This window comes from Tinamus guttatus, unplaced genomic scaffold (assembly GCF_059628265.1).
Source record: "Tinamus guttatus ecotype Peru unplaced genomic scaffold, ASM5962826v1 Tinamus_guttatus_pri_ptg000434l, whole genome shotgun sequence".
In the NCBI taxonomy this organism is placed as follows: domain Eukaryota; kingdom Metazoa; phylum Chordata; class Aves; order Tinamiformes; family Tinamidae; genus Tinamus; species Tinamus guttatus.
The window spans coordinates 2,409,148-2,429,139 of NW_028288968.1; the positions used below are offsets into that span (position 1 = coordinate 2,409,148).

General features: G+C 48.7%; 1 protein-coding gene across 1 annotated transcript; it reads right to left on the minus strand.

Moving 5' to 3' along the window:
- Window positions 1–2,911: 2,911 nt before the first annotated feature.
- On the minus strand, window positions 2,912–19,724 carry KLHDC10 (kelch domain containing 10). Its single transcript, XM_088531818.1, has 9 exons — window positions 19,600–19,724; window positions 9,343–9,564; window positions 8,652–8,806; window positions 7,210–7,358; window positions 6,560–6,644; window positions 5,839–5,905; window positions 5,375–5,422; window positions 4,116–4,255; window positions 2,912–3,392 (listed from the first exon to the last, which is right to left on the minus strand). The coding sequence occupies exons 1-9, from the start codon at window positions 19,709–19,711 to the stop codon at window positions 3,183–3,185; spliced, it is 1,188 nt and encodes a 395-aa protein (XP_088387944.1). The 5' UTR covers window positions 19,712–19,724; the 3' UTR covers window positions 2,912–3,182.
- Between the last annotated feature and the right edge of the window lie 268 nt (window positions 19,725–19,992).

Below are 19,992 nucleotides of genomic sequence, written 5' to 3' on the forward strand. Positions count from 1 at the left end.
ACTGGGAGCAGGTGCCTGAGAAGAGCCTCTTGCCCTTCCACGCTGGGCCTCAACGGGACTCCGGCCCGCGGGATCACGGGAAGCTTTCGGATGGCACTAGAAACGCACCAACTGTTTCCTTGTGGGGCTGTTTTGTCATTAAAGCAGTTTTGTACAAACCCGAAATCGGCTCGTTTCTCTTGCACGAGCCCCGGGGAGGCAGCTCCTGTGTCCACGGCAGGACCCCACCGGGTGGGAAGCTCTCCAAGCCCCTTGGGAGGGCACAGGGCCAGGGAGGAAGGCCCTTGGGTGACAGTCAGCGATGGTTGTGGTGTTTGGACAGCCCCTTGGCGCCCACCAACGCCGGCTCTTGAAGGGCTTGGAGCAGGGGGGCTAGGAAGGGCCCCAGGATACTCTCCTTTGGGATCCAGCTCAGGCTCATGGTGTACGAGGTACAAAAGCTCCGGCCTCCTCTTCCTCAGCGATGGCTCTGGATGCTGATATAAGGGCGGGTGCCAGCAGCCAGGGCAAGGTTAGAGAACAAAGCAGGCGCATTGGATGGATTTATTGGTCAGAGCATTAGAAAAAAAAAGAAACCCACAACAAAAATCCATGGGACACACAAATACAGGCAAGTACAGCTCCTGCGCCGCTCTCCCCAGGGCTGCACTTGGTCACAACAAGCAGGAAGGGCAGGACGGATGCACACGCGTTGCAACATGCACCACGGACACCAAAAGGAGCCGCAGGGACACGGGACACAACTCGCAGCCTGACGAGAGACCCCGAGCAGGAGCCAGGTCTCCTTCCGAGGCCAGCGGCTCGTTCGGGAGCAAAGACACCGTCTCAGCGAGCTGTTTTTCACAGCCAACGCTGCTGTCTTTAAGGCAGATGTTTGGGAACGCTCCTGTGCTCGTATCGAGCCGGGGCTGATGGCAGCACTCTAGACTCAACAACTCAGGGCCGTAGATAACATAATTTAATTAACAAGCAGGAAAAAAAATAAAATAAAAGGATGAGAGGAGAGACAGAGGGATGCGAGAGGAGCTAAGCAGGTTCTCCTGCAGCTCAGCTGAGGCCAAGAGGGCAGTGAGGAAGAAGAGGAGTGAGGCAGGGGCTTCCCTCCCACCTCTGCCGAACGGGAATGGGAATTAACAGGAATTGATAGGAAGGGCCAGAACCTACCACTGTTCCTCCTTGCTTTGGGCCTATCCTAGTCCAAGAGCAGCTTTTCAGCTTATGAAGCCCCCCGAGGACGGAGCAAGGACACTGCTCGAGGCAGCTGCTGGCTTGGAGGTGCAGGATGGGATGGGTTTAAAGGTGCCTTCAGGAAGGAGCTCATCCAGCTGGAGGTGGAAAGGAGGAGAAGCGGCACACGGACTATCAGATCCTGCAGGGAAGAGGCTCCCAGCTGGAGCCCACAAGGCAGAGACGTGCTGGGGACATTCAGCCTGTGCCAGGGGACACAAGCGCTGTCAAGGCCACAAGGAGTCGGGCAGGAGGCCCATGAGCTCCACATGGCTCCAAGAGCTTCCAGCAGAAGGGAGCGATGCAAACGCAGGCGCAACATGGACCGATGAGGAGCAGCTACCACATCTGAGGGCCCGAGGACGCGTTTCAGGGGCCAGGGCCAACCTTTATTGTGCTGGGCCTTCATCAAAAAGCAGCAAGATTACAATAAAGACGAACGGCAACAACAAAAAGCCACCCCCAGCAACTGGGGAAGTCTAACATTAGGGACAAGTGGTAACACTGCGACAGAGCAGCAGGGCTGGCTGTGCCCTGAGGTGGACGGACAGCAGCGACTTCATCTGTTGGTGACACTCAGATTAACACCGTGAATTCAACGCTGTGGGTTATGAGGAGACAAATGGAACTTTTAAAAAGGAACTAAAAACCCAGCATCTAGTGCTTGCCTTAAATTATGCAAGGGGAAGTGTTAGGAAAAGCTGATGGAAAAAAAAAAAGGCACTTAAAAACGAATTTTAAAGGAAAAGGGTTTTGCACAAACCTGACGCCAGCCTAGTGGGGACATCTGGGTTCAAAGACCACTTACGCATGTTCTCCTGAGCTAACGACAGCAAGATGAGAGAGCAGGAGATGTCCCTTCCTCTCCTGCACGCGTAGAGGTGGAGAGGGATAGATATTCCCTCCAGATATTTCCTGGGATGAGTGCTCTGTTAATTTCCAAAGATCAGAAAACCCCACAAAAATGGATTAAAGCCACATGCAACAAAGCACCCCCCAAAGGAACGAGGAGCTACCAGAGAAAATCCAATGCATGAAGGATGGAAAGGAGGGAAATAAAAAGCACACGGAAACTTGCTGTAAGATCACCCGCTGACGAGCACTTGGTGTGGTGGCTCATACCCCAACGCGGGTACGACTCACCGCAGGCTGCCTTAAAACCTATGGGGCAAGTTTCCTCCCTTAGCTCTTTCCGAGTGCAACGTGAGCAGAAAGGGTTAAAAAAAATTAAGCAAAACCTTCCCCCAGCCCTCACCACCCAGAGTAAACTACACAGTAGTCCATTAAGTGGCATCTTTTAAGCAGTCTTCCAAGCAAACCTTTCAATATGAAAAGGTGAGGAACGAAGAGAGCGGCGCTTCGCACCGCGCCGCTAACGCCGCCCGGGCCAAGCGGCCGACGTTCCGGCCGCTTCCCGAGCCCGGGAAGGATGGGACGTGCCAACAAGACGCATGCAAAGCCAGCACAAGCAGCAGCAGTTCTCGTTCCGGCAGAGCTCAGCTGGATGTTAAAGGGGTTCGAGCTGCATCCAAAGAGAAAGAACAGGTTGGCTGTTGCTCTGCACCGAACCTCCTCCCGGATAGACGCAGCCTGTGGAATAGCAAGTCGAACGCTCCATAGGCAGGCGTGAGCTCAGACATTCCCTAAGCTTCCCTCCCTCCCCCCCAATTAAGTTGCAAGCAGGTGCTGATGGCAGTTTAATGATGCATGGTAGGGATTTGTCCCAGAGAGCAGTTGTCATTAATGCTGTAATTTAGATATCCATAAATAAAAAGCAGGTTTCCAACAACTGAAAATAAAAACTTCTAGAAAGGCATCAATGTATTTGCTGAATAAGGCGTTGAGCAGGTTCCTCCATCTTTCTAGCAAGACCATCCTTGGTATCCATAAATAGGGGACGGGGGCGGAAAGGGCTCTTGAACGTAGTGCTTCTTGGACAGAGGTGGGAGATGTTCTCATTTTAGTCGCTCCACAAGTCCCTGTGTGAGTCCAAGGTGCAAGAGCTGAGATCTGGAGAGAGTTGCTAGATGAGGGAAATACCCCAGGAGCTTCTCCCACGACAGTTCCAGCAGGCTGGGCACCACCAGCCACATTTTAAACAGGGAGCCAGTCCGTTTGTTTTCATGGATGTTGACCACCCCTCCGTGAACGTACATACAGCCGGCCTGGGCGGGAAAAGGGAACAGCGTCAGCGCCAGGAAAACCTCGCACGGAGGCAGCCGGGCTTTGTCACAGGAGCTCCAGCCCAAGGGATGTTTTAGGAGCGGGGCAAAGTGTTAACAAATTATTCTAGAGCCACGCTGGGGTTTTAGTTAAAAGTAATATATATTTCTAAATTAAAAACATGCCATGCTGCATTCCCCCACAGCAGCACGACCTGCTCTAGGAATTGCACAAATGCAGAGAAACAAGAAAAGAGCAGCTGCTGGCCTGCTCAGAGTGCGTTTTTTTTCCAGAAAAAAACAAGAAAAATGACATACGTTCCTGCTGACCGGGCACCCACTGATCTCCTCCTTGGGGAAGGTGCTTATCAGGCTCACAGTTTCCCAGGAAGAGCTGTGTTTCCAGCAAACTGCCTCCCAGCCAGATACAACTGCAGTAACACTGTGCTGTGGCGCTGCTAAAGGAGGCTGAAGTGACAGCTAGACACTCTTCCTCCCACCGGGGTTTTCCAAGGAAAAAACGCTGCTTCCTCTGCTAATTTTTCAACCCTGGCTAGTCTCCATGGGTCAAATCCACAACAAAAAAGTTACTCGGGATCATTTTTGTGTGTTTCTTTCTTTTGCAAACAGGTATCGCTGCTCGCACGCAGAATTACTTGTTGAATCTAATGTGTGAGATCTTGTTATCAACTGTAATCTATGTAGGAAAGAGAATAAGTCGCTTACCGGTGTGACAGCAGCACAGTGGAAATACACTGGTTCGGGCATGGCAGCTGGGAGCTTGACCCACTGGAACGTTTGCAGATTCAGCTTCCAAACATCTCCCAGAATCACTTCTCCGTTATAGCCCCCGCAAACGAACACGTCTGTAGGGAAGAGGGAAGTCCCCATTCTTACCATGCCGGTAAGACCAACAGCCGTTGCTCGTTCAGGAATTATGGAATGTGCTCCGACTGAAGTCGGAGATTGTCTTTCCAGGATCAACACCCGCTCAATGCACCTCTCAGGGCCTCCCAAACCAGTGTCAGAAGAGGTTGTCCTCCTGCCCATGCCCACCCAGGCCACTTCATGATCCCAATATCACTAGGGCAGGTTCAGCAGCTCAGAGCTTCAAGAAGCAATAAGATTCCTGCTTTAAGAAGATGCACTAAGCCCTAGGTAACCCGAGATCAGAAACATCTGGCTTTGAGGTAGATTCTCATATTTTCAGACCCACAGGCCTCAGATCCAAACTTATCTGAGGAAAGCTGAAAACTGTGGCCAATCAAACATGGATTTTATGTGCACAGGCTTCTATAATCTGTGCTTTGAACAGAGCCATGCAAGCCATGTGTAGCAAGAGCATTTGGAGGCTCAAGGAGAACAAAAGACTCTACTAAGCTCCAGGCAGCTCCTAACACACACAGAAAACTAGTCCTCAGATTGCAGATCTCCGATTTACACCACGATGAGCAGGACAATCTATTTTAAAAAAGCCCTAAATGATCCTGTCTCTAAAGAATTCCATTTCCAGGACTTGGCCTTGTCTTGTTTACGCCAGCAGATGTAAAACTGGCCAGTTAGTCCCAGAGCTGCAGCAGGAGCCCCATTCATACCTGCTCATTAGCTTGCAACCAGCTGCAAGTATCAAGTTGCAAAGTATCACAGACACTCATGGCTAAAACAGACAATAATTTACATTAAACCGGGTCCAATGTGCACTTGGATGTTGTGTAAAATAGTGCACAATTTCTAAGAGCAACAGTACTGGCCATTACAGAAGTAAATTTGCCTACAGCAGCAAGAGGACACGTCCCTTGCATGCACAGCTGGGCAGTTTAAGGACAGTTAATGAGCAAGAAACTCCCTCCAGAAGAATTCAGATGCTCTATACGCTGCAGCCAACTCAAACACAGTGGAGAGTAACATCTCTCAGGCCACAAAAGTGGGGCTGTCACTGCTAGGTGTGTAACAAGATGTACCAAATTTCAGGAGCTGTAGCTTACCATTTTTTATCTGAACACAGCTATGGCATCTTCTGGCTGCTGGGAAGCCTGAGGAGAGAATAAAAAGTATTGGCTACAGTAGCTTTTAGAATGCATGGGAAAGTGGTGATTATAGCTCAAGCACAGACAGGAGTCTCCTCCTTTGTTTATTAGGGGTTTTGCTTTCCTATAGTCACATCTCTAATTTAGCAGCTGGCTGTTTCAAAAGGTTTAGCTCTTATTTGCTCTGCAGGGAAGGAAGAGAATTGCAATCCTCACCAGCTCCAGCTCTCACCTGCAGCCTGGAGAAAAGCAGCACTGTGAGCTTACACGGTTTCAGGGAGACTCATACTGCAAAAGCTGCAAATAAGCAAGGTCCTGAAGCCAGGGGAGATCACGCACTGTACACAGGGCTACGAAAAGGGCTTCGAGCATCTCAGCCACTCCATGGCTTAAAGAGATAACGCATGAAATTCCAGGCTCACCAATTTTTTCGTGTGGCTTCGTGGCAATTTCTTCCCAGGTGTTGGTTTCAAGGTTGTACGCATGGATCTGAGGGAACAAAGAGGAGCTCTTAGTCCTTCTAGCTTGCACAGCACTGCGATCACACAGCTATGGAGGTGACAAGATTAGACATTGACCAGGGGAGCCACTATAAATAACACCTCTTTTTACTGACTGTAAAAGAAAAAAAAATAGCTAATCACAGTCAGTGACTAAGCAGGTATGAAAACACTCAGAACATAGGGGCTTACTAAAGCTTTCATTTCCAAATCTGTTATTTGAGCCCCAGAGCTGAGGAAAAAGAATATTGCTTAGAATGAAAAACAAAAACAAAAACAAACAAACAAACAAAAAAAGATCAAATCCAGGACCCTCCAGTTCTCTCTATTTAAATATTCCTTCCTCATACTGCAAGATATGCCAAATATGTCCTAAATATTTTTAATAAGAATCTGTGATAACAGGTCTGCAGAAATGAAGCTATTTTGCAGATCAGTGTGGTAGTCTGGTACCACGGATTTGTCATTTGTATGTCAACAGGCTTGCAGTAACATCATTTTTTACGGAAATAGGGAACATTCTGCTCCTAGTTATCTTATTTCTTACCAAGCTTCCCTGACAGATGAAGAGTCTGTGTTGGGTAAGCTCTGCAGTCGAAAATCCCCTTTCCATCAGGTACCCAGCACATCCAAACGCCCTTACCTTATCTAGTGAATAAGCTGTCCAAGAAGTTCCACCTCCCAAGATATAAATCCGTTGACCATCATGTGCAATTTCATGTCTGTACCTGAAGACAGATATTTAATAGGACAAGGAAACAGTGCAGGTGAGCAACAACAAGGCTTTCTGGAAATACTATCAAATCTGAGCGGCTTAAGCCAACACCTCAAGCTTGCCTATGTTGTATCAGTCCCTCAAGTTAGTTTTCAAAAGAAATAAATTCCACCATAAATTCCCTACGGAAGCACAAGGCATTATTTGGCCCCAGACTAAACCAACAAGGTCACTGTGTGGCTCCTCCACTTCAGAACCTCTTCTCCTCCTCAGCACTTACCAGCCCATGCAGGTCCCCAGCTCTGTTCTAGCATCACACAACACAGCTCAGTGCCCTGCCCTGGGGCTTCCAGCCTCATCCCTACATCCCTCTAAATGCCAGACTGATGGTTTTGCCAAATTCCAAGGCAAAGATACTGCTTGAAGAGTGCTTGTAAGCCTGTCGTGCTACCTGAGGAAAGACTGGGATTCCCTAACATAAATGCTCTTTCAGACCACCCAATTGCTGTTTTTGATTACAGCCTATCTTGGGCTTGGCTAACTAGATCTGTTTGTGCTGCTTGTGAGAAGCTCCTCACCTCTCCTCTGGCATGTCACAGGACATGTTGTTTGGTTTCAGCTGGAACCACTCCCGAGTGTTGAGGTCTAGTTTATGCAGGTCGGTGCTGTAGATGTAGCCAGTTGTTCCTCCAAACACATACAGCGAGCCATTGATGATGGCCATAGCCTGGGAGGAAGGAAATAAAACACTTAGAAAGGGCACTGGGTATCAGTGTCTGAAAAAGAGGCTTTCTACCCTCTTTCTACCCTGCATGCAAAGCTCTGCAAATTGTGTGTTCAGAAGGAACACGAAGGCTGAGCGCAGAAGACATGGAAAGAGCCCACAGGGTTTTGTAGGATTGGAAAATAGCTCCACGGTCACAGGATGAGGATCTAGACGGAAAGAGCTCCCAAGAGAAATAGTAAGAAGAGCCTAGAGGGGGAAAAGCACATAGGGAGGTAATGGAAAGGAAACAAGAGGAGAGCGAGAATTCTCTTGCTAACCATCCCTTTCAGTCTCATCAACGGAACAATGTCACAGCAACATTAATATCCCTAAAAAGAGCTTCTGAAACCCAGCAGAGATTTCTCAGCTTAAGCCTCAGTGATGCTGCATCATCCACAATGACCAGTGAGCTCTGAGCAAGGTTGATCTTGATCCTCACAGGCAGGAATTGATGTTTTAAGTTAGGGACCCACAATGCGCCTGCAGATGCAGCGGGAGGCTCCTTCTGGGCTCTCCATAAATAAATATTCCTCCTAGAAGCAAAGGGCTCTAAAGGGCATAGGGAAAAGGGACAGAAAGTTGAAAGCCTCCTGGACAACACAGGAGACGCGGGACTTCCTGGAAGAGCAGAATAACTGCTTAAAAATTAGCACTGCACTAGGGGCAATATCCCCAAAAAGGTGCCAAAATACCTAACACTGGAGTAGAAAGAAAAAAAAAAGAGCCACAGAGGAGACATGTCCAAGCAGGGTGACAGCTGATCCATGTGGAGACACTGCACTTCAGGCATGGGAAGAGATGGATCTGTGCTAGCACAGCTAGCCCCGCATGACCACGCGCTGACCTTATACGGATACTGCTAGGGGGAATCTTCTCAACTAGCTGTCGGATACCCAGCCTGGAATACCGGCCTTCCAAGGCTGGGAACGTGGTGCAGGCAGCTATTCCCTGAGGGGATTCCCTTCTCCTCGTAACGGCCCATTTGCCAAAGCCCAGCAAGGGCTGAGGCCGCACGGGTGAAGAGTGTCCTCCCTCCCCACATGTTTGGCAAGCACAGAGCTGCAGGAGAAACCAGGGGGCTGTGAAGAACAGCCCCAGAAACACAGCTTAACTGTTTTCATTTAAATGCATATATGTTTTCTTAACAGATTTTGGCAATAACAACTCAAGCTACTATTGGAGCACAGACCTTTGCACTCAGGTGCCTTCGGCAGGACACCCAAAACCAGCGCGTGCGCTGCGCCTGCCTCGTACCTGCCCGTAGATGCGGTTGGGCTTCCTTCCCCGGCAGCTGAGCAGAGCCCATCTCTTGTACTTGACATTGCAGACGTGGACGTCGTTGCCGTTGCTCTCCCCAAAGGGGATCCCCGTGCCCCCAAACACGAGCAGGTTGTTGCCGTGCAGAACAACTAGGAGAGAAAAAACGAGAGCGGAGATGATTGTTGAGATGCAGCAAGACAGAGCTACTCTGCTTTGGTGAGAGCAGGCAGCAGGTGTTCAGTGTTGTTCAAATAAAGACTGTATGCTTCACACTTCGCATTTTTGGCCTTGAAATCCTCTGTGAGTGGAAGAATGCAAGCTCAATGCCATGGTAACCAAGGCCTGCTTTTTAAAAATGGCTCGTGAACAAAGAGATCTATTTTTGGATGCTTTGAGCTGCCTTAATGCACACACACCTAGCGTCCGAAAACGCAGCGTCCTTGCACAGATCAAGCCAAATACCCCCAAACCATCACTTGTGTTTGATTTTTTCCTTCCTCTCTGCCTCAAGTGAAAGGGGAAAGAAAACCAAACAAAAAACCAACTCAGAATCAAGGTTTGGTTACCAAAGAATTGGGAGCAGGGTGCAGATTTCCCAGCTCTTGCCTGGTTTTCCAACCCACCAGGGACAGCGATTAAAATAGCCTCAGGGGTCGGTGCATAGGAATTGAATTTCCATACGTACGTGACATGGATGCTAGTTCCCTGGGCATGTAGCCTTCCGTGCCCATCTGATGCCAAGTGTCCGTGGCAAAGTTGTATCGCCAGAGCTCCCTGAAGAGCGGGTAGTCTTCGTTCTCCGGGCCTCCGGACTCGTCATAGTCGGGGTTGTAGCCTCCGAACACGTAGAGGTTGGCGTTATCTGCCACGCAGCGATGGCCGCTTCTCGCCGGAGGAGACCTGTGGCCTAAAGCAGGAGACGGAGCAGGTAAAACAGCTTTGGGGAAAGGTGGCCACCGGCTGCAGCGGTTCTCCTGGAGCTGCTGGTGTTTAACACGCCTGCAGGTCACTGCTCTGCGAGGACACGGTCACCTCGCAGAGCGGGACCAGGGAGCACTTCTGCACGTGCCCCATCACCTTCACATCTGCTGAACGCTTCAGACACTGCATCTTTGGCACGACAACCTCTTTGTAAAAACGATTTCATAGCATCATAGAATCATGGAATGGTGAAGGTTGGAAGGGACCTCTAGGGACCATCTAGTCCAACTCCCTGCCCACGCAGGGTCACCTAGAGCACGTGGCACAGGACTGCGTCCAAGCGGGTTTGAAGATCTCCAGAGAAGGAGACTCCACAACCTCTCTGGGCAGCCTGTTCCAGTGCTCTGGCACCCTCACTGTTAAAAAAAAAAATCCTTAAGTTCCTGTGGAACTTTTGGTGTTTCAGTTTGTGGCCGTTTCCTCTAGTTGTGTCGGTGGCCACCAGTGAAAAGAGGCCGCCCCATCCTCCTCACTGCCTCCCTTGAGGTACTTCTAGACACTGCTCAGGTCCCCTCTCAGCCTTCTCTTCTCCAGCTGAACAGGCCCAGCTCCCTCAGCCTCTCCTCATAGGGCAGATGTTCCAGGCCCCTGATCATCCTCGTAGCCCTGCGCTGGCCTCTCTCCAGCAGCTCCACATCCCTCTTGTCCTGTGGGGCCCAGAACTGGACACAATACTCCAAGGTGTTTCTCAAGCTCCCTTTGCAGGCGTTACACACAGCAGATTTCATTTAAAATACGGTGCCAAACTGCTCACATTCAAACCCACTGCCTAGGAACAAAGAGGAGGAATGATTTGCTCTCCCTCCAACATTTTCTCCCTCCATTTTTCCCCTCTTTGCTCTTAGTGACTTGTAACTCAGCTGAACTTGCTCAGGTTGGGAACACTTGTGGTCTTCCTAAATGTTCCATGACCCAGGTCTGCCAGAGCAAGTCCAAGTCCGTTCACAGGCAAGGCTTTCCTCAAGAAGCTGGAATCCAGGAAAACCACTTTGACAACAAAATTCTTGAAGGGCAATGGCAAGCGGAGCTAGGGATGACAACAGGCAAGTGAACAAGAAGGAAATCCCAGCTGGTTTTAATTCCCTGCACAGCAAGAGACCAGCAGAGTGCCAGGGATGGATGTTCTCCATCAGCGAGACACAGGAGCACTTAACGGAGGAGCAGGATGACAGGAATAGCCGGGATCAAGTCCCTAAGCAGAGGAACCAGCCACGAGGCACAGACAGAGCATCTCAGACTGCCGAGCCCGGATCCCAAGGTCCCTTCTCGCAAAGGGTCCTGTGATCCCCACCACCACCTGCTCCCAAAGCTCCTCCACAGCTATTTGGGATGGAAGAGGATCTGGTGAAGTGTCTAATTAGGATCAGATGAGTTTTCTTCCGAAATCCCATTGCCACAGTTGTCACCAGTGAATCAGACGCGCCGAGCAATAACAAAGGAGGCAGCCGGCTGCTTCCCACATGGAAGGCGACACGAATGATTAGTTGGGGCTGAATAACAGATTTTAACTCGATACAAGCGGACGTGCTTCACTGTGTCCCCCGTGCGCTGCTCCTGGAAGCTCATGGAAAATGCTAAGCTTGGACTGCATCCCACGGCAATCACCGCTTCCAAAATCAGTAATACAAACCAAAGGAGAGGGGAATAAAGCTAAGGAATTAATGGAAAAACTCATAGTGTCTGGTGCCTCTACTCAGTAGTTACCAGCAGCAGAGAGCACCAGCTTCAAAGGTGAAAGGAAAAAAATTTCCTTTTGATTTTTCATTTTAAACCCCAAAGCCATCCGAGAGACAGCTTCACTTTTCCTAAATTAAGCCATTGCCAATAGAGGCATTGGCCATCAGGGCAGTGTTCAGACTCCTCTTATCATGGGAGGAGAGGAAGAGCAAAGGTATTAAGGAATAGATCCTAATAGATCCCATTCCCTTCTAGCTGTGCACTTGCCAAGAGTATTGTCCAGGGGAAGAGGGGAGAACAAGACTGCTTTTATAGAAAACAGATTAAACGGTAACACGCAAAATAAATACTTAAAAAGCACAGAGGCTGTTCAACATTAAAAAGAGAAAACTTCCAACTGTAATAAAACCCAGAACAACGGCAAAACAAGAGCTAAGGTTCAGAAAGGGGTCGGCGTTTGGACACGTGCAGGTGCTAGAGGCAGTGAGATGGATGCATTAAGCACCCAGATTGATCTTTTCAAGATCTTTCCAACAATCTTGGAAATCTTCTCTTTTCCAAGAAATACAGAAAAGGCTGCTCACGAAGCCCTTTGTCCAACCAGGCCTCTATTCAGAACTGGGGTGACCTGAATTCACTTTAGAAAAAAAGTCTTAAAAAAACACAACCACAGAGATTCCTCTAGCTTCTGACCTTCTAAAGAAGAGACTTGCACAAGTTTAATCAATTTAAGAGTTAATTCAAACAAGCTTCTTCAGCAGACAAGTTCCAGGACTGGTACCTGCAAAGAAGAGATGCATTTCCATTTAATTATGTTTTAATCAGATGATTCACATCTCCTACCAAAATGTTTAATGCAGGTTTTGGATCTAGTTTTGGTCCAGCATTAGCAGCACGCAATGAGCCTACAAGACAAATGAAAACTTTTAGAGGATTTAGAGGAAGATGGAAACACTGAAGCCTCTGCTAACTAAAAAAGTTATTTTTTTCCTTAAAAATAGCAAAATCAAAGGGCTCAGTCAGCCTTGGATTATAGAAGTGCTAATGTTAAATAAAGCCCAGCAAGAGACCAGCACTGTCAAAAGTTTCAAGTCACAGGGCTCTGCTCTAAACTCTTTGATAGCAAACAAGGAAAGCAGAAGCCTGATAAGCAAAGCCAGGGTAGATCAATGGTAAAGAGGTCTTAAAAGCTCCTTAGAGCTGTAAAAAATGACCTTAAAGTGAAAAAATAGAGATTGGAAAAGCAGACTGCTTCCCAAGCTCCAGACCTGGGAGCAAAGAGCTGCTACCTCGAGGCAGCCGAAGGGGAGGTGGGTTCACGAGGCCAAACATCTCCCTGGAATTTGGAGGCTCCTTTTCCTTGGTCCTTATGGAAGAAACGGCTCCATTGACCATATGGGGTCTCCAAAGATGTGCTTCATTTATTTAAAAACGTGTGAGAGACGGTAGCTTTCAGAGAATTAGAATAATTAAGGGAAAAAAAACAGCTAACAGAATGAAGTTGAAGGATTGTGACAGGGACATAATGAAGGAAACTACTAATTTAAGACTGAGTGGAAACTTGCTTACTAGATATCAATTAGAGACCGACCCATTAACACCCTGTTAAACGCCCTCTTTTAAAGTGCTCCAGTAAGTGACTGCTCAGTTGGCCCAGACTGTCTCCATTAGAAAGGATTCCTAATTTAATACTTCTCGGGCAAGAGATACTAGAACATGAGAGTAAAAAAGGAGATGATTTATGGAAAGCCTAAATACAAAATAAATAAAAATTTAAAATATCCTTAGCATCAGCAGGTTGAAGTTACAGAGCACCTTCAGTGCTCAACACGCCTAGAACTGCAGCATGGATCGACAGTCCCTATCGGCTCTGCTGCATTTCTCTGCCACGTTACAGTAGCTCTGTAAAGTTATACAAGGGGAAAATTAAACTCTGAAGTACAAAGCCAGCACTGAATGTGCAAAAATACAAGGCAAGAGGCACAAAGAGATGTTTCAAAGAACAAAGGAATTTGCTTTCCATTGATTATCCTCCCTTTAACACGAAGGAGAAAACGCTGGCATCAATTCCCTGCTAGGTTAAACGAGAAGGGAGTACCTGCTATTACGACACCTTTTTCTTTTAAAAGGCGGAAAAAAAACGTATTACTTAGCTGAATTCATTCGTAAAAAATAAAAGCAGTGGTGTTGCATACAAAGCTGTTTTGAGAGCCTGCCTGAAACCATCCTTTTTCTTATCATGAGCACACTGGCAGGAAAAAAATAATAATCTCTCCATCGTCGATAAGCTCCCAGTGGAGAGCGAAGGCTCCGGCTCCTGCAGCACTTCATTCTTCTCCCAAAGAGAAGTTTCCCTAACCCCTACGCCACCTCCTTATCGGCTCCCAGGGAAATCGTGCAACACTGTTTTCCTGCAGTGTTTTCCTGCTGTTTTCCCTCCCTTTCCTGGCCAGAGGCAGGAGGATCCCGACATCTCGTCAGCCCCGCAGATCCCTGTGGATTAGAAGGAAAACATGAACCAACCTCGTAGCATCTCCTCACCAGGGCTGGATACGAGGCTGAGCCGTAGCCGGAGCATCCTGCAGGAGGGAAGCAACCTGCATCCTTTGGGAGCAAAGCTGACGAGCAAAATGACATGAAATATTCCTTTGTACAAAGTCAGATCAAGAGCTTCCAAGCCAGAGGGGTCTTTTCTTCAAGTCTGGCCTCACATTTTTGCTGAAATCTCTTCTGAAACTGGAAGGCAGGGAGGTTCTGACACGCTGCTTTCCCCACCCGCATCACTGAGCTGCAGAACCATCCTCATGGTTTAGATTCCATCTGCTGCCTGCTTGCTTCCCACAACCTTTCTTTTCATTGCTTTTTTGTTTGGCTCTTGAAGGAAAATTACTGTCTGCAAGAAAAGCATTCGAGAGAGGGAAGAGGCTACAGAAGTTGGGAAGAATGATCTACTCTGAATAAACAGGGAATGACTGTCAAAGTCTCAAATGATAATTAAATGTCAGATTTCACTCAGATTTGTCACATCTGAGCCCAAGAACCTGTGTTGTCACAGAGCAGGATGCTCCTCCTGTGGAGAGAGCAAATCCTTTGCCTTTTCCTTGCCTTTTTCCCAAGGGAGAGCAGCCATGCAGCAAAGGAAAAGCCAGGATGCACCCAGCAGCAGATCCAGGTTTCTCAGGGTGGCTTTTCCCCCTTATAAAACATATTCTTGGGCACTTGGGGAAATTGGTGAACTATATTCATACAAAATCAGCCTCTGATCTTAACAGGCGGTTGCAGAAAGGACCTCAGCACCATCCCATGGAGCTAAAAAGCACCACTGGCCCCAAGCTCAGGGTTTCCATGTGCAGGTGGCATCCAAGGTCAGCAGAAGCACTTGGCTTCTAACCTTCACGCGAGAAGTCGATCCGATAAAAATGTTTCTAAACCTCAAGGACAAACAACAGGTTTATTTTTTAAAGCCAGATGCATTTTGGGAAAAAGTACATTGTACACATGCAGCATATTTTCTACCAAACTATATTTAAAGTGTGAGGAGGCAGGTCCAAATTTCTTTAAAGATGAGGAGACTGAGAATTAGGAAATAAATGCATGCAAAAAGCTCAAACAGCTTTTCACTGCTAAACAATCTCTACACATACACCAAATAAGCTTTATACCAAGATGATGGCAGCTCATCCATAAGCTCCCGACATCCCAAACTTCACAGCTGGCCACAGGTTCCCTTTTAAGGAGGCCCATCAAGGTGCTCTCCACCTTTTTGTGAAGTTTTTGTTATGAAGTCTTCACATTAAACATTAGAGTGCTCTATCTTTAGCAAAGCTGGGGTTCTACTTTCCCTCCTTTCTACCTGGTTCAGGCTGCTTCAAACGTGAGTTCCTTGAATTGTTTTTTTTGCTCTGTCTCATGGGTCAAGGTAACTTGCAGCTGAGACCCCCAAACTGGAGCTTTCATCACAGCTAATGCTCTGTAAGCTCCTGTTTGGCTCCTTCCACAAATTCACAGTGTTTCTTTTTAACCGCAGCTTGATGGATTAGAGGTTACCACGAACATTGAGTAACCTGAAACAAATCAGCACTGAAGATCTACTCCAGCTGAAACTTCCAGTGCTGGCAGCAAATAAGAACAAGGATCATGTTCTGCCAGGCTACAAGAAGAAAACTCTGCCAAAACAGACTGCTGGAATTGAACTCAAACCAAACACCAGACCCCTGGGTCTCGATCCAAACCTACAAGTGGCTTTAATACTCTCAATTTTAGTCCTAGTTAAGCTCACATCTTGCAAGCGTTTTCAAAATTCATATATTGCCCTTGAAGGCTGTTTGCCTCCATATTAGATGTGAACGCTTTGATAAGGAAAACTGAAGAATAAGTGTTTTGCAGTAGAAAACGCTTTGCTATTTTCATGTTTACCCAAGAAAACTGTTTTCACATACAGCTGTGAATCCTTTCCATTTCACACGCAACTCTCACATCCGGATTGAAGAATACGCTAAGGGATTTTAAAAATCGGTGCCTTCTTCCAACCTCTCCTCCAGACCAAGAAGAGAGCAAGATTTCATTATTTTTGAAGCCCAAAAAGAATAGCAATCCTGGCACCTCCCTTATAAGCCTCTTTAACTGATTTTGGTTACGATATCCAGTTGAGGGTGATTTCAAAGTGAAGTATGCAAAAAAGCAGCCCAAGAAAACCCCCTGTGAGATCTGAGGGAGCAGAGGGGTTATTTTATTTCACAAAAGTCTCTAAATAAGTTGGCTCTGGCCACTCACACCTACGTGCTCATAAGCACCCAGACCGTTGTGTCCGTGCAGCCGGACCGGGGTCGCTTATGTATAACAGGGAGGATGAAGGGATGGCAGTTGCCACCTCACTCTTTGCCATGTTAGTGGGGCACGGGCTCTTCTGCTCACAAGTCCTCTGTGCTGGGGTCTCATCGGAGCAGCTTGAGGGAAACATCATGTTCCTCGAGTCCGACGAGGTCAGCTGCTTCCCTGGTTATCGATACAGACCCTCCTTGTACCCCTTGTTGCTGCATTTTTCGTGGAATTGCAGGTTTCAGTATCCCCAGAAAGGCTTTTGAAGGACAAATAGATCAAGGGCTGAAGTCAAATCACTGCTGGCTCTTGGGAGAGAGGACAGGACAAGTCAATATTGACTTTGACTCCAGTCTTCACAGTTTCATCTTGTTCATTCTGGCCAGACAAACCCTGTTTGAATCTAATGTAGCCAGAGCCCCCTACAAACATCAGAAGCAGGAGGTGACGGTATCATCCCCAGCACTGAGAGCACGTACAGTTCTTTATTCTGCTCTCAAAGGCTTTAGTTTTCAACCTTTTTGTAGCAATCAGATGCTTGAAACGTTGCTATGAATGTGCTCTTGATAGTCACTTCCCAGAAAAACAGGAATAAGATTGTAATACCTGGGATAATATCCCCAAAGCTGAGAATAAAACAGAATATGAAACCACTGCAAGCAGAGCAGAGTAGCCACAGAGAAGCCCTTGTGAGTGAACTGTCCATACTGAGAAACCTCAGCACAAGAGGAGACATCTGTCCCAGAAACGTGTCCACTGCAGGATGCGGTTGTGCTGTTGTGTTTAAGAGCTTTCCTCAAGCTACTTTTTTTGGTTTTATACGAAAGGAAAACAAAGGAATTTTGGAAATTTAAGGTATCACGCAAATGGTGTTAGGCTCACTCCCCCCTGTGGCACAAAAGAGTTCCGGATATTTCTTTTTCTTCTATTTTTTGTTCAGTATTTTACTCCTATCAGAAATTCAGATCCTGCTTGCACAGAAAACTATTGTGACTGCTACTTTGGCAAGATTAGAGTTCAAGACAAGAACATAATGCTGAGCATGTGAGAGGGGAAGATCCTTTCTGGCCTCCAGATTGTTCCTAGTCACTAATCCCAAGAGTTTGATGAAAAAGCTAGGAAAAAAATATATATATATAGTGTCATGATTATTCATTTTAAATGTGGACGGGAAGCTATCCCAAGAGGGCAAGGACAAAGCAGGCATTGTCTGTACTTGTTAGTTTTGACCTAAAGTTTGCAAGCAGCCAAAAATAGCTCCCTCCTTTCCCTCATCAGCGTCCAACTATAGATGTGTTTAGAGTTGCACTTCATAAAGCAGCAAAAATACAAACTATTTATTATTTTAAACCATCAGGGAGAGTTTTTTGGTAGTTACTGCTTGAGAAATAGCCCTGTTGAGAGGGCCACAGAAGAAATACTCCTATAGAGGAAGCAGAGCCACACAAAGCCAACGCCAACCGCGAGCAGTTTGCTTTCCTGTGTTAACCACTACCCCAAATAATTCAAATTCTTAGGGGCAAAGAAGCTGACAGGAGCGAGAAGCTTCTCCACAGTCACATAACAAACCAGAGGCAGAGGGACGAGCAAGGAGGGTAACTAAATAAATACACAACGTCACCATTTAACTGGCTTTTTGCCCGTTAGTGAAAAGATACCCAAAAAGTACCTGAAATAACACACGGCTTCACACATGCAAAAGTAACTCCACAGAGAGGGAGCTGGTGAACACAGAGATTCCCAGAGCAATAAGCAGCGTGCGTGTCTTCACAACAATAATTACGCGTACTTTTTTTAAAAAAATAAAAAGCATAGGGCATGTTATGTAAGGAGCCGAGGGAAGAAATACCCTGGAATTTCTGGAAATATAGAAAGAGAATTTTGAAGTAGTAAAACAAACCCAGATGGAGGAAATGGAAAAAAAAAATATATATATATATATATGTTGCTTGCTCAGTGGTTACATAAGAGCTGCTGGTGGAGCTCTATAAATAGGACACCTAAGAGGTGTCAGATGGGAAGAAAACTCTACTCAAACGGGATTTGCCTTCCGTTAGATTTACGGCAGGGCCATGAGGATCGGGCCCTAAACGCTCGTGCTGAGCGGAGTTGGTTCTCCCTCTGGGGGTGTCAGCAGGCAGAGCTTCCCATTCGGGGCTAACCTTTAGCACGTGCGTACAATGGCAAAAGAAGTAAAATAAAAACGAGCAGGATTGCTGGGATTGCGTCAGGGGGATGTGCTGCCATGTGTGCAAATGATTAAAATTTGGGAACAGGGAGAGGCAGCTGGCCCTTGAATTACAAAAAACAGCCCTATCAAAAAAGGACGGAAATTCACCCAGAAGCTGAAATTAAGGAGCTATTCAGCAACTCTGCAGGTCTCACATGAGGCAGGAGGGCATCCTTGCTGTTCCCATGCACACAGCGGGTTTCCCAGGGATGCAAACACAACCTCTGCTTCAGAGCCTGCTCCTGCTTGCATCCCGGAGGAGAGAACCCTTGTGCTAATCCTGGAGGCAACCGCCCATCCACGGAGAACATCCCAGCCTCCTCCTTGTAACATCCTAGAGGTTTTGGGATAGGATGATCCACCCATCCTCAGAGCGCAAGATCCACCCTCCCGGGGCTGTAGGATGAGGCTGATTTCCCATCTCAAAGGCCTCTAATCTCCAAGCTCCTTTTTATCCCGAGATTGTTCGGATGGAGGTAACTCCCCCACATCTCAGCACTAGGGACTGCCCCAGATCCCTTAGGATGGGGCTGACCCCCATGCCAGGACCCAGGGATACCCCAGTATCCTGGTGCCATTTGGGTGGGAAGATCCCCATCCCATGGCACTGGGATAAGGGTGTCCCCCCCCACCCCAACAGGATCGTGGGGTACCCCAGCCCCCCCTCCCCATCCCAGAGCCATTGTGATGGGGCAATTCCCATCCTGGGACTACGGGATCCCCAAGGGCCTCAGCATAGGGGTGACCCCTCCACCAAGGGCTGTGGGACACCCCAAAGCTGCTGTGACAGGGGAGATTCCTGCTTTGGGGCTGGAGAGATACCTCAAAGCGCTGGGATGGGGGTATCCCGGCTCCCTCAGCACCCCAAGAGTTAGTGCAGGGGGATTGTCCCCCCACAAGAACACGGGGCACCGCAGGCCTGGGGACAGCGTGACATTCACCAAGACTGCGGCCCCCCGCACTAACGTTGCAATAGAGTGACCCCCACCCCGGAGCATCCGGGTACCCGCGACCATCGGGATGGGGCTGAGCGGGGAGATGGAGGCGCCCGACCCCCTCCTCCCGTTATCCCGGTGCCGCGGGGGCGACCCCTCCATACTGAGCGGCGCCGCGGCGGCCTCATCCCGCTGCCGGGGGTGCCGAGACCGCGAGGGAGGCGGCGACCGACCCGCCCCGGCGCCATAGGCCGCGCCACCCCCCGCCCCATCCCCGGTGCCGCGGGGGCCGCGCACTCACCGGGCAGATGCGGGCGGCCCGGCAGCTGCACGAAGCGGTTGAGGAGGCCGCCGGGGCCGCCGTCCCGCGGCCGCTTCGCCTGCCGGGCGCCGCCGTCGCCCGCCGCCGACATGGCCCCCGCCGCAGCCCCGGGCGAGCGGCGGCCGCGGCGGCGGCGGCCAACCAGCGGCGAGCTCCGGCCACCGCAGCCAATGAGGCGCGGCCTTGTTGGCAGGTGGGAAAGGCGAGCGGGAGGGCGGGGAGGAGGGAGAAGAAGGGCGGGGGCGGGGGGAGGGGGGAAGAGACGTCGCCGCAGCGAGGGTGGCTAAGGAGGGAGCAATCGATTCCCGCCAGCCTCGCCCCGCGCTTGCGCAGTCGGCCCCGCGCCGTTGGCTCAGGCGAGAGCAATGGAGC

Bases quoted from the DNA above. Each gene is read 5' to 3' on its own strand.
- KLHDC10 (XM_088531818.1), bottom strand. From the start codon at position 19,711: ATGTCGGCGGCGGGCGACGGCGGCGCCCGGCAGGCGAAGCGGCCGCGG. The intron at 6,645-7,209 runs GTGAGGAGCTTC...ATCTGTCTTCAG, and splicing joins TGTGACATGCCAGAGGAGAG to GTACAGACATGAAATTGCAC. The intron at 3,393-4,115 runs GTAAGCGACTTA...TTTCCCGCCCAG, and splicing joins ACTGTGCTGCTGTCACACCG to GCCGGCTGTATGTACGTTCA.